Source organism: Myxocyprinus asiaticus, chromosome 4 (assembly GCF_019703515.2).
Source record: "Myxocyprinus asiaticus isolate MX2 ecotype Aquarium Trade chromosome 4, UBuf_Myxa_2, whole genome shotgun sequence".
NCBI classification, from domain to species: Eukaryota; Metazoa; Chordata; class Actinopteri; order Cypriniformes; family Catostomidae; genus Myxocyprinus; species Myxocyprinus asiaticus.
The window spans coordinates 1,662,533-1,677,400 of NC_059347.1; the positions used below are offsets into that span (position 1 = coordinate 1,662,533).

The 14,868-nt window shown below is 42.8% G+C and overlaps 2 protein-coding genes across 8 annotated transcripts in view; both read right to left on the reverse strand.

Annotated features, from left to right (window-relative positions):
• nup214 (nucleoporin 214) overlaps nucleotides 1-14,868 on the reverse strand; it is a 319,628-nt gene that overhangs the window by 131,144 nt on the left and 173,616 nt on the right. The window lies entirely within an intron of this gene.
• Nucleotides 1-14,868, reverse strand: part of prrc2b (proline-rich coiled-coil 2B) — a 45,791-nt gene that overhangs the window by 14,183 nt on the left and 16,740 nt on the right. For 5 of the 6 annotated variants that reach the window (XM_051688903.1, XM_051688874.1, XM_051688913.1 and 2 more), the window contains 13 exons: nucleotides 12,698-12,842; nucleotides 12,231-12,567; nucleotides 11,726-11,883; nucleotides 9,320-9,509; nucleotides 5,124-7,311; nucleotides 4,827-5,014; nucleotides 2,623-2,738; nucleotides 2,246-2,387; nucleotides 2,044-2,120; nucleotides 1,562-1,843; nucleotides 1,367-1,468; nucleotides 724-916; nucleotides 541-635 (listed from right to left, as the gene is read on the reverse strand). In XM_051688903.1, coding sequence (XP_051544863.1) covers nucleotides 541-635; nucleotides 724-916; nucleotides 1,367-1,468; nucleotides 1,562-1,843; nucleotides 2,044-2,120; nucleotides 2,246-2,387; nucleotides 2,623-2,738; nucleotides 4,827-5,014; nucleotides 5,124-7,311; nucleotides 9,320-9,509; nucleotides 11,726-11,883; nucleotides 12,231-12,567; nucleotides 12,698-12,842 — 4,213 coding nt within the window. The remainder of the gene's footprint in view (nucleotides 1-540; nucleotides 636-723; nucleotides 917-1,366; nucleotides 1,469-1,561; nucleotides 1,844-2,043; nucleotides 2,121-2,245; nucleotides 2,388-2,622; nucleotides 2,739-4,826; nucleotides 5,015-5,123; nucleotides 7,312-9,319; nucleotides 9,510-11,725; nucleotides 11,884-12,230; nucleotides 12,568-12,697; nucleotides 12,843-14,868) is intronic. The other variant, XM_051688884.1, reaches the window with a different exon arrangement.

Sequence of the window (14,868 nt, forward strand, 5' to 3'; positions counted from 1 at the left end):
TTAGGGTGATGCGTCACTGCTGCATGTGGTCACATGCGTTTTTGACTACCTTCGTATGTGATTTCTGTGATCCGATCACAAAACGTTTTGGACCCCATTTAGAACTGTATTTAGCATTGACCACCCCAAACGCATCTTAAAACCAGCTGTAAACGGGGTCACATTTGCATACTTGCATAAAGTATGTTTCTTACACTTTCAGGAATCAACCAACAGTTTACTCATAGTTGACTCTGCATATTAAACTGGGATATGAAAAAGTATTTTTAACATAAAAAAATGAATACACTTCCTTTAAACAATTCTCTATATGGTGCAAATGTTTTCAAAACTAAAAACGAACACTCACAAAGAACGAGTACTAGTGTATATTCACTAGAGCAAGTTTCATGACTGATATTTCCAGGATTTCCATGATTGTGCAGAATCTCTTCAAACAGATCACATCATCAAAATACTGGAAGACAAATCTATATTTCTGATGCTGGGTCAAAACAAAACGGAGTCTGAATCACTCAGGATGTGTGTGCAGACGTGCACCTGCTGGTAACTGGGCTGCTGAGTCAACGGTGGCACGAGCCGTGGCTGACTGGGAAACACATGACCGTCCAGATATAGAGGAGGGATGTGACTGCCTACAGACACACAACAGCATTCAGAAACACACAATCACTGCACATGTTATTAATGAGAGTGATCAGTCGCACAGAGAGAACGGCAGACCTTGCATGGAGATGGAGGGAGCGACTGAGACCACAGGCATGGGTGGCATAGACACACCGCCGAACGAGCTGTAGCTGACGCCGCTGGAGGAGCCCACGCTGCAGGCCGGCTGAGCTCCAGACCCCGCGCCACTCGGAGAGCCCTGCTCCGGAAGAGACTGAGAGTTCTCCCACGCCTTACGAGCAGACTCCATCTGACAGCAAAAACAACAAATGGTTTATTATTATCATTCATAGAAATGTGTGATACAATCACAGCAAACATCCTCATACTTCCATAAGAGGTCATTCAAAAACCAGTTGACAGCAGTTTTTGAGATGCCTCTCATTCATAAATCTCTGCCGAATCACAAAGCTATCGTACGGCTTCAGGAGACTTTGAATATAGCGCACAAATCAAATGGACTACTTTAATAGTGCTTTGGTTATTTTTTTACATTTCTGGAGCTTGACAGAAACAACTAACTTGACTAACACACAGAATCAGATTTGGATGGGTCTCGTTTATCCAATACCTGAACCATTTTCTAAGGTCAGTTTCAGAACAGACACTAGTACATCCCTAAAATAATTGTCAGTGGTTGTGTTGTTCTTGTCATGCGATTGTATGAAATCCCTCATGACAGCAGAAGTGATGTGGTTACCTTGAGTGTGAGGTCAGCGGAGGGGAAGCTGATGGGGTTCAGGTTTATTCCAGGCTGCAGATGTTTTCTACGCAGAATCGGGATGGCTTGAGATAGACCCGCCTGTGCACACACATTAACAACAGTACAAATTGGTCAAAGTTCTTCAAACATGAATGATGCAGTAAACATGACACTTGTAGCTCATGTACGCACGTTCCCAGCGAGCGCATCTTGCAGCTTGGTGACCGGGTTTGATACAGGAACTTGTGTGGACCCCGGAGGAAGGCTGAAGTCTGAATCTTTTGCACTGACGCCAAACTCAATGGGCGGCACAGGAAGGACATTGTCCACGTGCAGGTCTACTCCGTTGACGGGGGTGATGGGTCCCTCCAGACGCTCCATTCCCTCAGAGCCCTTGCGATTCTTCAGCGAGCGCTCATTACCGATGGGGCCGGGTTTGTGTTCTTTACTCTGCTCGGGTCCAGGGTCTGAATCCTGGAGCACAGATGAGCGGGACATGTACATGAACATCAGCTTTTCCAAAACAATTGATTTCAGGTGTAGCCAGTACTAAACAGCATGGAAAAACACAACTGTGCAACTGTGTGTGGTCACTTTACATGTCGGTCAGACAGTCTCTTCCTGTCTAATTGGGCAGTCTGTGGTCAGAATAAGCTGAACTGAATGATCAGTACCTCTGAATTTGGTTCACTTCCCGTGTAGGACACCTGTTTCGTCCAGGAATCACCACCCGATGACTGGAGAGTCAGAGCTTTAGGAAAAAAAAATAATCATAACCAGTTATTAACATCATATAAGAATAATACATTGTCATTAATTTATATAAGCATCTAATCAGACTCCAAAAAAGTCTTCTTCAGGTCCTGTTAGCGTTACCTGTGCTGTTGGTCTCCCAGATCTCTGTGCCCAAGTTGCTGGTGGAGACCATCTCTTCAGGCTGCTCGATGGACATGCTGCCCTGCTTCTTAGCAAAACGAGGCGGCATATTTGAAGTGATTGTTCTGTTCTTTACCGAAACCTACAGGGGCACAATCACAGAACTTTGATTTCCAGTAGCAGACAATCATAGCAATACTTCATGTTTTTACTTCATACAAGCAAGATAACCTCTGCATTTGAAATGGATGCAGTGGTATTATCAGGTGTCTGTGGACTAGTGCATTTACAATAAACTGAAGGACTGGGAGCGTGATGCATGTAACCATTAATCAGAGAATAATCAGTCAAGGCCGTCAGACTGAGTGATGACTTACTGGAGCACCCTGACCTTTCCTCCTGCGCTCGTCTTCCAGTGGGTGCCGCTGTTTTTTGGACAGAGCATCCTGGAACACCTCTGGACTGGGTACAGAAGCTCCTGAGTCACTCTCAACTGGAAAGAAACAGGTATTACACTGACAGCTCCAACACTCAAGAACAAAACACATGATCTACTCAATGTGTCACAGTGGAACACTCGAAAACGCTTTTGCTGTTTCATTTATTTCGGATTTATACCAAAGCGTTGCAAAATTCTTGTTTCTTATTAGTTGACACATACTGATTAATATATTCTAATTCACCCTTTGCTGAGCTCCACCCCCATGGGTTACTGTTGCTCACTCAGACAAACACTGCTAAACGTCCCGTAGGAATGAATGGGCGATTTCAGTGAACGGCGCATTTTTGGTAAAATATGATCAAACTGAAAGGAAAATAATCTTAAATGGGTGCAAATGAAGTGACTTAGCAAAACATATTTCCTTTTTTTTATTTTTTATTATACCATAAAACTGTGGAGACTGAATTAGAATGAAGCCAAACGATCAGTCACTTGAAAAGAGAAAAGCATAATTTAAAAAATATATATATATATATATATATATTTTTATCCCCGTTTCTCCCAATTTGGAATGCCCAATTCCCACTATTTAGTAGGTCCTCATGGTGGCACGGTTACTCACCTCAATCCGGGTAGCGGAGGACAAGTCTCAGTCAATCCGCGCATCTTATCACATGAATTGTTGTGCATGACACCGCAGAGACTCACAGCATGTGGAGGCTCATGCTACTCTCTGCAATCCACGCACAACTTAACACGCGCCTCATTGAGAGCAAGAACCATTAATCGCGACCACAAGGAGGTTACCCCATGTGACTCTACCCTCCCTAGCAACTGGGCCAATTTGGTTTCTTAGGAGATCTGGCTGGAGTCACTCAGCACACCCTGGATTCGAACTCGCGACTCTGGGGGTGGTAGTCATCGTCAATACTCGCTGAGCTACCCAGACCCCCAGAAAAGCATCATTTGATAGCGATTACACACTTGAAAACTAAGTGTAAGAGAACAGAACTGCTCATAATGTCTCTCCAACACTCACTATGGTGCTGTGAATGCTATATTTTTTATTATCGCCTCTGCTATGACCTGAATCAATAAAAGAATGTTAAGTTATTCGCTTATTTTTTACCTGGGAGCAAATTGCAGATGTTAATCATTGATTTTGAAATGAGGACTGACACAGTTTAATCCATATCACATGCTTTATCCTGTCTTTATCCTCTCTGGGTACCTCAAATCACTTATGAGTGACCCAGCAACAACATTTTATTTCATATTTTTTGGACAATTTCTATAAAATACTAAAATTCCCAAAGACTTTCATTAGAAAAAAAGCAAACGCTTGTCAGATAAACTTGGAGGATTGAAACAGTTGCTAAGATAGGACTGGTCTTAGTGAGACAACTACACGACTACTAACTCTTTTTTTTTTTTACTGCATAGCAGTTCCATGTTACTTCAGGCACTTTCAAATTAGTAATGGTGACTTGAACTGTTTCTAAACAAGGTACTTAAAATGCTCTCACCCAAAAATAATTCATTATTTACTCACCCTAATGCAGTCTCAAACTTCTATAGCTTTCTTTCTTCTGTGGAACACAAACACAGATATTTTGATGGATATATGATGTGAATATATCTATACAATGATCATAAAGGTAATCCATATGACTCCAGTGGTTTAATCCATTATTCAGAAGACATGGATTAAACCACTGGAGTCATATGGATTATCTTTATGCTTCCTTTATGTCCTTTTTGGAACCTGAAAGTGTTTTACTCCATTGACTTGCATTGTATGGACAAACAGACATATCTCCATCAAAACATCTCAGTTTGTATTCTGCAGAAGGAAGTCATACAAGTTTGAGACAGTATAAAGTGAGTATATGATGAGAACATTTTTAGATGAATTATCCTTTAAGTGAAGAAATAATTCTTCTTTACGCCTCTGAATTAAGGACGAAAGCTAACAAATGTCTTGATAAACATGTACTAATGCTAACTGTAATACAAGAATAACTGACTCTATATATAACTGATTTACATTGAGTGTGCATTAAATTTAAATGATTCAATGGTCTGTCTTTACTTCTTTAACAGATGGTTTTATCTGAAGCCACTACATTTCAGGCTTACTTGGGTAACTGTTGAGGTCATATTGGGACAGAGGTTCTGTTATGTCCCCCTTCATATTTCTGGGTTTTAGGTCTTTCTCAGTGATCTTTCCAGTGTTTTCAGTCATGCTGGTGGAAAGACTGTCATCGTTCTGATCCACACTGTACACAGACGCTGATCTCAGACCTGGGACAGAGTCTTCTGGAACTCTGTCGAGTGAAGACATTTTCATAGTGCAAATTAGATCAAACAAAATAAAAATCTGGATTGTAGAGTTTTGTGAGTGTGGGCTTTATGTTATCAAGTTGATGAATGTACCGTTTGCTGTTGGAAGAGATACCATTTTGCCAGCTCTTGTTTCTACTGCAGGGACCCACACTAGATGGCACATCAGCCGTACGGGTTATCTTGTTGTTCTCCACAGACACATCGGTCTTGCGGTTCTGTCTTTCCACAACAGGCCGCTGGCTAGAGAAGCTTCGTTTAGAGAGCTCTCTCTTCTCAGGGCCGGCGTCATCGTGGGCCGCCTCTGTCAGCGAGTCGCCATGTGGTCCTCCTCCTCGCTTCTCCCTCCATTCACTGAAGTCACTATTCTCGGATCCAGTCTCCCAGTCCTCACCCTGACTCTGACCCTTGACCTCCTGTGACCTTCCGCCCAAGTAGTGGTTGGGCCAGTGCTCCTCTCCACCCTTGGAACGACCCGACAATGGATTGGGAAAGTCTCCGTTCACATAATCTTCACTATTCCATTGACCTCCTACTTCACGTTCTTGATGCAGGCGCCTGAAGCGCGGAGGTTTATCCTGGCGCGGGGGACGACGCCTTCTCAGCGGTCTGTCGGGATTATCATTATCTAAATAGTAACTTCGTTCTCGGTCCTCGATGCCATTCTCTACAAAGGGTCCGGTAAATTTAGAGGGGTATTTCAGGGGCTCGCGCTCCAATGAGCGTTTGGAATAGGATTCTGAACTGATGTTGTATCCGTTCTCTTGTGTTGTGTTGCTTCCAAACTGATTTCCTCTGCCTCTCCAAGTGGAAATGTCCCTCGATCCAAATCCACGGTTGAATCCAGCATTAAGGCGAGGGGGCAAGGACCTTCCAAATACTCTTGTCGATTTCATCTTGTCCCAGGAATCACTGCTGGCGCTCTGATCATCCGTGTAGACCTTGTTTGATCTCCATGACTCTCGGTCGGCCCTCTTGACATCTCCAGACACAGGGAACGAAGCCTCTCCGTTCTCAGCGGCCTTCTGGCGCGGCCGTTTGGGCTGCTCCTCATATTCCGAGGCTTCGCTGTGCGTCTCGCTGACGTTGCGTCTGCGGGGTTTGCCTCGTTGTAGGTCCTCGCTTCTAAACTCTCGGCCTCCACATCCTCGAGCAGGTCTTTGCATGCTGGTGTTGTTGTAGGCTCCTCTGTTGTTGTCATTGCGTCCTCCACGAGCTCCACCATGAGAACTGAACTCTCTGAACCCGCGCCCACTTCCGCGACCCGCTCCTCTGGCCCTGGCAAACGCCTGCTCTTCGTCAATGAATATCCAGTTGTTGCGGCGTGCCGCTGGTGGCTCTCTGTTCTCCAAGACATCTACAGAGTGAGACTTGATGCCGTCCCAGCAGTTCTCCTTATGCAACTCTTCAGGCGGGTTGGTCGTTTTCTCGACTTTTGGAGGTTCTGCTTGTTTCTCCGCAGTAGAGGCAACAGTCGGTGGCGCGTAATGTCTGTTAGACTGAGGTGGGACATCTTTCTTCAGGTCATAAACGTTGGTGACCACTTCCTTCTCGAGCCTGTAGGGGACGGGCTTCTCTTCGGGTTCAGATTTGGGTTTCTCGTTCTCTTTGTCTTCGACCTTCAAGGGTTTCAGCACAGGTTTCTTGATGGGTCCAGTCCTCCTGAAAGTTCTGCTACTGGACTCTGACGGTTGACTAACACTACTGCTGCTGGACCCTTGGTCAGACCACTGGGTCGGACCACTGCCATCCTTTCTGTCCTTCCTCCAGAAGTCAGAGTCATGGCTCTTGTCCTTGCTGTCATAGCCCTCATCACGGGACTCGGTGATGTCTTTCTGATGTCTACTAGAGGAGATGTCCCTGTGGTCTGATTTATAGAAGTCCCCATGATGAGTCCTGCCTAGAGCCGAGAACCCCACATGGTGAACCTCTTGCTGAGACCCGAGAGACACGTCTGAGCCTCTGCTCTGGCGGAACTCTTGATGGGTCATATCCTCTGCTGGACTGTCCACGCACTCATGAACTCTGTCCTCATAAGAGTCGTGCCTGGAGCTCGACCTATCGCTCCTGTCGTCTGCCTGACTCCTGTCGCCATTCTCACGCTGTCTCTGGTAGGGTGGGGTGAAACTGCGGGCAGAGGGGTAGCTGTCTTGGTTCCACACTTGGTAGGGCTCAGTGGACAGTGCCCTCCTCTCCTGATGCATGCTGGGATGGCAGCCTTCATCAGATGCAGAACTGGGGCCATTGAGGTGATCCTGCTGAATGACAGGTTTCACCAGTCCTTAAAAATAAAAACATAAAAAAAATCTTTAAAAGATTTACATTTTCTGAGTGGTGTCTGTCCATGGAAGACTCACCACCACAACACAAGAGTGTTCTGGGTGGTTGCCAGGGCATTGTGTTGTAGTCGCTAAGGTGTTCTGTGTGGGTTTTACGCATATTGCTATGCAACTGCTAGGTCGTTAGATATTGTTAGTTATTATTAACTATAAGATATTGTTAGTGGTTGTCAGCACATTACCAAGGTATTCTGGGTGGTCGCTTGGGCAATCCAAAGCGGTTACTATAGTGTTCCGAGAGACTGTTAGTGTGCGTGCAGTTGCTAGTGTTTTGGGTGGTTCCTGGGGCATTGCAATATGGTTGCTAAGTGGTTTTGGTTCATTTTAGCACATTCCTTTGTGGCTGTGTTCTGGTTGGTTGCTAGGATGCTGCAAGGGCATCACTACGGTCTTCTGAATGTTATTAGCACGTACCAATGCAGTTGCTAGTATTCTGAGTGGTTGCTAAGGCATTGCTACATGGATGCTAGCTGTTAAGTGGGTGACAGCAAATTACTATGGTGTCCTGGGTGGTGGCAATGGTGTTGCTAGGGCGTCACAGTGTTATGCATGGTTGTTAGTGCATACCTATGCAGATGCTCATGTTTTGGGTAATTGCTGGGGCATTGCTTTGCATTTGCAAGGGTTTCCTGGGTTATTGCTTCCAAGTCAAGAATCCACCCTCAAGTCTCTATAAGTGCTTTTCCACCACCGGGCCATACAGTTCTGAGCATGGCGAAGAACGGTTCCTTTAGCATTTCCACTTGAGCACGGTTCAATACTTGATTTATTTTTTTGCACGGTTAGCTAACAGTGCTCAACTGGAGGAATGCTTTTAGTACGCAATGACTCACGATTATAAATTTGCCAATGCCAAGGTAACTCCATTTTTTCTAAGTTGCTGGCCAAGTTCACTAATATTTGGGTGAAGTTAATAAAAATAGTGTATGTTTAGTGTATTTTCGTGATTTTATGATGGGGGTTTAACTAGTATAGTACATTGGGCGAATTCCAATTGCAATTGATTATCCCTATGCCCTACTCACTCTGAAGGATAGGACTCTTGATGCAAGTACTCTAAAGGGAGCACGACATTACTGTATAAATTAACCTTTCGCTAACAGTCTTGCATAAGGGACCTTTGAGAATTTTTTTTTTTCTTACTTTTGTTTTGGAAACACTCTTCGAGTGGCATCCCTTTCCCACAGTGCCCTTCCAGGGTGCAAAAATGCAGTTTGGAAAATGCCCATTATTTTTTTACACACCCTATTCCCACCAGGAAACTAGATTACACCAGCTAGCTCATTAAACTTCAATGTATCATTCATATAATATTGTCAATAAATGTCCTAATCTGGGAACTTTTACCTTTGTGTGTTCATGTCCAGTAGTATACAGCACCCCTCAGCATATAATAGGAAACCTCTCGACTTTTCTCTTTGCTTTTCTTTTTGGAACATGTGCAGTGTCTTTGCTTTGGCAGATTAAAAACCAGGGAAAAAAAGCAGGCCTAAAAACTGGAATATGTAATCATCCACCATAGCGTACTTGCACAAATGTTTACCTCTCACACTGTCGCAAACTGACGTGTGTGTTACGTCAACTGGCCCAGATTAACACTGTTTTGCAATGAGGTTTTCGAACAGTTTGGCTCGATGGTGGAAAAGCAGCTTATGATATTCTGGTCTCTACATAGGACTTGAGTCCTTCCTTCAACCTAAATCTATTAGGTTGAACTAATTTTATCATCCACTAGGTGAAATGGTAAGTCTGATGTCTTAGTAAAGTGACAGCACACCTCTCCTCAAGACACATGATTTGAGGGATCATTCATGTCTGGAGCACAAACGCTGCAGGACCACTTACACACTCAACACTGTTTAATAATTAGAGGTTTGAACAATAGTAATAGTAATGCTTCACTTCGCAAACACCCATAACTAAATAAATCAGGGTTATCTCTTCATTTACCACATGAGTGAACCCCAGTAGGGTAGAAATCCCCTTGCGCCATGCGGGGGTCCATATAGGGTGGCATCATCATCCAGCGTGGGTCAAAGCCCAGCACATGAGGGGGGTAAAAGCCTCTCTGTGGGTGAGCAGAGCTGGACTGGGTGGGGTGACCAAACTGCTGCCATGATGACATCTTATACACCTGCTCCTAGAGAGCAATCAGAAAAAAAACACAAAAAAAAAACAAACAAAAAAACTCATTCAAATAAAATATGACACGAAACATCATAATTCAAAAATAAAATGAGAAGCGTACACTGGCCAGAAAAAGTATTTGGACACTTAAAATTTCAAAGCCAGTGTCATCTGCAAACCAATGACTCGATCTTTTCTAAGAACCAACCTCACTGAGAGCCATATTTGCAATGAACACTGTGACATTGATTAAAAGTTCACACTTGCCTCCCCTGACAACAGGTGTAGTTCAACACATTAACTATTCACGCTATTACTGGTGTTAATTCTATTACTGCTGTCAAGAATTAGCATTTTAACTACTGAAATTAGAATTTTACTTCTAATTCACATCCTGCAAGTGATTAAATGTTAATACTGCTTACCAAAGTTCCACTTGCATTTAATGACCACAAAGTATCAATACTTTGATTTGAACACCAACGGTTCATTATTGAAAACCTTACAAACTTCTTTTCATAAAATGTTGTTTTGATATGAACTTTGTAATTATGTTTGACTGTCACTGTACATAGAGTTGAAGTCAGAAGTTTACATACACCTTAGCCAAATACATTTAAACTCAGGTTTCACAATTCCTGACATTTAATCATAGAAAACTTTCCCTATCTTATGTCAGTTAGAATAACTACTTTATTTTAAGAATGTGAAATGTCAGAATAATAGGAGAGAGAATGATTTATTTCAGCTTTTAACACTTTGTTAGTATTTGGTTTAAATTGTTTAACTCTGGTCAAATATTTTAGGTAGCCTTCCACAAGCTTCTCACAATAAGTTGCTGGAATTTTGGCCCATTCCTCCAGACAGAACTGGTGTAACTGAGTCAGGTTTGTAGGCCTCCTTGCTCGCACATGCTTTTTCAGTTCTGCCCACAAATTGTCTATCGGATTGAGGTCAGGGCTTTGTGATGGCCACTCCAATACCTTGACTTTGTTGTCCTCAAGCCATTTTGCCACATCTTTGGAGGTATGCTTGGGGGTCATTGTCCATTTGGAAGATCCATTTGTGACTGAGCTTTAACTTCATTGCTGATGTCTTGAGATGGTGCTTCAATATATCCACATATATTTCCTTCCTCATGATGCCATCTATTTTGTGAAGTGCACCAGTCCCTCCTGCAGCAAAGCACCCCCACAACATGATGCTGCCACCCTCATGCTTCATGATTGGGATGGTGTTCTTCGGCTTGCAAGCCTCCCTCTTTTTCCTCCAAACATGACGATGGTCATTATGGCCAAACAGTTCAATTTTTGTTTCATCAGACCAGAGGACATTTCTCCAAAAAGTAAAATCTCTGTTCCCATGTGCACTTGCAAACTGTAGTCTAGCTTTTTTATGGCAGTTTTGGAGCAGTGGCTTCTTCCTTGCTGAGCAGCCTTTCAGGTTATGTTGATATAGGACTTGTTTTACTGTGGATATAGATACTTGTCTACCCGTTTCCTCCAGCATCTTCACAAGGTCCTTTGCTGTTGTTCTGGGATTGATTTGCACTTTTCGCACCAAACTACGTTCATCTCTAGGAGACAGAGTGCGTCTCATTCCTGAGCGGTATGATGGCTGCGTAGTCTCATGGTGTTTATACTTGCGTACAGATGAACGTGGTACCTTCATGCATTTGTAAATTGACCTGAGGTCTTGGCTGATTTCTTATGATTTTCCCATGATGTCAAGCAAAGAGGCAATGAGTTTATAATAATTATAATTTATAATTTTAAAATTAGAGTTTGAAGGTAGGCTTTAAAATACATCCACAGGTACACCTCCAATTGACTGCAATTAGCCAATTAGCCCATCAGAAGTGAATTGGCTAACTGCCTAAAAGCTTGACATAATTTTCTGGAATTTTCCAAGCTGCTTAAAGGCACAGTTAACTTAGTGTATGTAAACTTCTGACCCACTGGAATTGTGATATAGTCAATTAAAAAGTGAAACAATCTGTCTGTAAACAATTGTTGGAAAAATTACTCGTATCATGCACAAAGTAGATATCCTAAACGACTTGCCAAAACTATAGTTTGCTAATATGAAATCTGAGGAGTGGTTTAAAAATGAGTTTTAATGACTTCAGCCTAAGTGTATGTAAACTTCTGACTTCAACCGTTTTAACTGGCAACAGCATTAAAACAAGTAACATGCTGTTTTGAAGGTTTTTTTTTTGAAGAACTTCACCTGCTGTTGGTGCGGTTTCTGGAATCGGGGCGGAATAGGCTTCTGATGCCGACTGTAGTCGAGGAGTGGAGAGGTGGACTCAGGACCATCATTGTGGTAGTTACAACCTTCATCCTTATAATCCTGACTGGACGACTCAACAGGTGTATCTGACACTTCTGTTAGAAATGAATTAAAGTGTCAGGAAAACAGACTAAACGCAGCATTACATTGCATCAAAGAGACAACACACAGATAATAATTTCCTCTAATCAACTTACAAGCAGTTGTCTATGTTTGAGGATATCAGTAGGATACTTGACAATCTCACTGATGGACAAGTTGGTGATTAGTCAACAATCCATATCCATGAGTGAGATTGGCAAGATTATCAAGAGTTTTTTGTTATTTACAGACTCAACTTCTTGAAGAAGGTTTTAGTGTGAGTGCCGTGTAGACCTTCAAAGCATAGCCACTTAAAATAAAGCCAATATGTGCATTCAGTTTGCATCTTCTCGTGCTGTACCTTTGTTGCCATACTGCCAGCTGTCCTGGTGTTGTTTGGAGGACTTCCTGCCTGGAGACTGCATCAGCTCTTTGCTCTCTGCTTCCCTCGGGCTTTCTCCAGAGCGCACAGGTTTCTCAGTCTTGCCAAATTTCTCATCCAGTTTTTTTAGTTTCTCGGCGCAGGCAGCGAGTCTCTCCTCACGGGCTCTTCTCTCCTCCTCCTCGCGTCGTCTGCGCGCCCTCTCAACAGCTTCAGAGGTATCGGCAGAGACAAACTTCCCTCGAGGAGGTGCCTGACGCTGCTGCTCCTCCTGCTCCTCTGTGGACTCGCTATTTATACAGGTCTTCTGCTGGTGCTGCGAACCACAAATACCCATATACAACAAAAGTTCACACTAGCTCTCTACAATCAGACTGCACTGATGCTAGAACCTTCCATGGAACTCAAAAGGATTGATGTTCCAATGAATGTTAAATGCTAGTGACCTGAGATTCAGTAGAGGAGAAGGGTCCATTGGTCTTTCTGGAGGGCAATGGTTCTGGCTGGCATGTGTATGTGTCCTCCTCAGTGTCTTGCAGGAACGGACCATCTCCTGTGCTCTGAGATGAATGATGATCGTCCCAGTCATCCCTGAAACACACACATACAACATGTTAGATCACAAGAACACTCCTGCCACATCAAAAGAAATGTTGTGAGTTTAATGTCTGAATCGATGAGATAAGATATAAAGACTGGCTTCAACAAAATTAAATAAAAACATCTATTGCATTGCATCACTGGTTGCACAAGACATCAACTATACAGAGTGACGAGTGTAGTTCGATTCATGACTTTTATCAGCCGGTTCTTTTTTAAAATGACTCAAGTTATCAGTTTGAATCAAACAAAACTGAATTCCAACTCAGTGAATGAATGGTTATGACAACATTAACAAAAGTGTTTTGTTTAATAAATGGTGTTTTAATAATAACAATAAAAAATAAATAAATAAATAAATAAATAAAAAAAGATGTTTTGGGGGCTTCCGTTAGCACGCGAACACTGATGGCTGCGTGAGAAAACCGCTTCCTAAAAGCCCCAAATTTTTCAAATACTCTCAATTTTTACATAGAACATTGCAATGGAGCAAGGATGGAAATCAGGGCGAGACAATAGAAAATCCCAGGCTATCGAGATCAGATAGGGTCTGAAGAGGAATTGGGCGAAACGGATCCTGCTGGTAGTCGATAGGCTAAAACTGAGGGGGAAATTAGCTTGGTGAAAATACTCGAAGAGCTAAGAGAATTCAGAAAGGAAAACAATGAAAAACTGGCAGACATTAAGGAAGATTTAAATAACACTAACAAGTGGATGGAAGCCGAGAATCGTATCATGGAGGCTGAGGAACAAATACAACAGACGGGGGAGGTGCTGTCTCAGGCCCAGCTTGAGGCCAAATTAACAGATCAGGAGGGTAGGTCTAGGTGGGATAAAATCCGATTATACGGACAACCAGAGGGAAGCGAACTTTATTGAAGAACTACTGAAGAATGGGCTGGGGCTTGACCCATCGACAGACCTGCATATTCAGAGGGCTCATAGAGCTCTGGCACCGAAACGCACGGACACCACGAGATCACGCTCCATCATCGTCAAATTCCTGAGCTTTAAAACAAAAGAAGAAATTGAGGCAGGTATGGGAAAAAAGGAGGACTGAAATGGAACAATGCTCAAATTACATGTGACCATGATTACCCCCCAAATGTCCTAAAGAAACACAAAGAATACACACAGGCAAAAAAAGCATTGAAGGAAAAAAGGATCAGGTTCCAGACTCAATATCTGGTGAAATTCCGGGTTTTCTATGAAGGAGAAACTGTGCTCTACAATTCTGCAGAGGAGATGACAAAGGATATGAAGGACCGGGGCCCACAGGTGGATGTCATCCCACAACAACAGATGCTCTTTGAATGCATCCAGCGCCGAACCAGAACAACGAAAAGGGGGCGAGGTGGTTCAGTGGAAACAAATGCAGCACCAGATTTTGTGGAGTGACTGAAAAGTTTCAGACGAAAATGATCGGTAACCGAGCTAAACTCCAGAAACTTCCATATACTGATCGCTTGAACTGATGAATATGGTAGGACAATAACGGGATCAAGGTATATCAGGTCAGGCGGTGTTTTTCTTGTATAGTTCAAGTAAACCTGGGTAGCTTAATTGTATGGGTTAAAATAGTAGCCCTATACAAGTTTTTGTTAATTTTAGCCAAATGTTGGGAGATCCTATATTTGAACCACAAGGTGTTACTATACGCTGTTACATCAGTGAGGGCCCTTACTCCAAGATACTGGGCTGAGGTTTTTCCCTCAGAGCCAAATTACCATCCAGGCTTCAATAAGATCCATAGATCGGAGATCTCATCTGTGGAAGTCACTTTCTGTGATAATTTTTTGCTGTTCAAGTTCCTTATATTGTTCAATGTTCTGTTGTTATTTTATAATACGGGGAAAATGCAAGTACAGTTTTGTTAAACATACGTAAGTGTTCAAATATATTGCATAGTACATGGTTGGTAAAGAGTACATGTTTAAATTAGTCACATAACAAATGGAATCCACAATCCCATTAAGAGAACAAATCTTTTTTTCATTTTGACAAAAGTTAAGGTTCA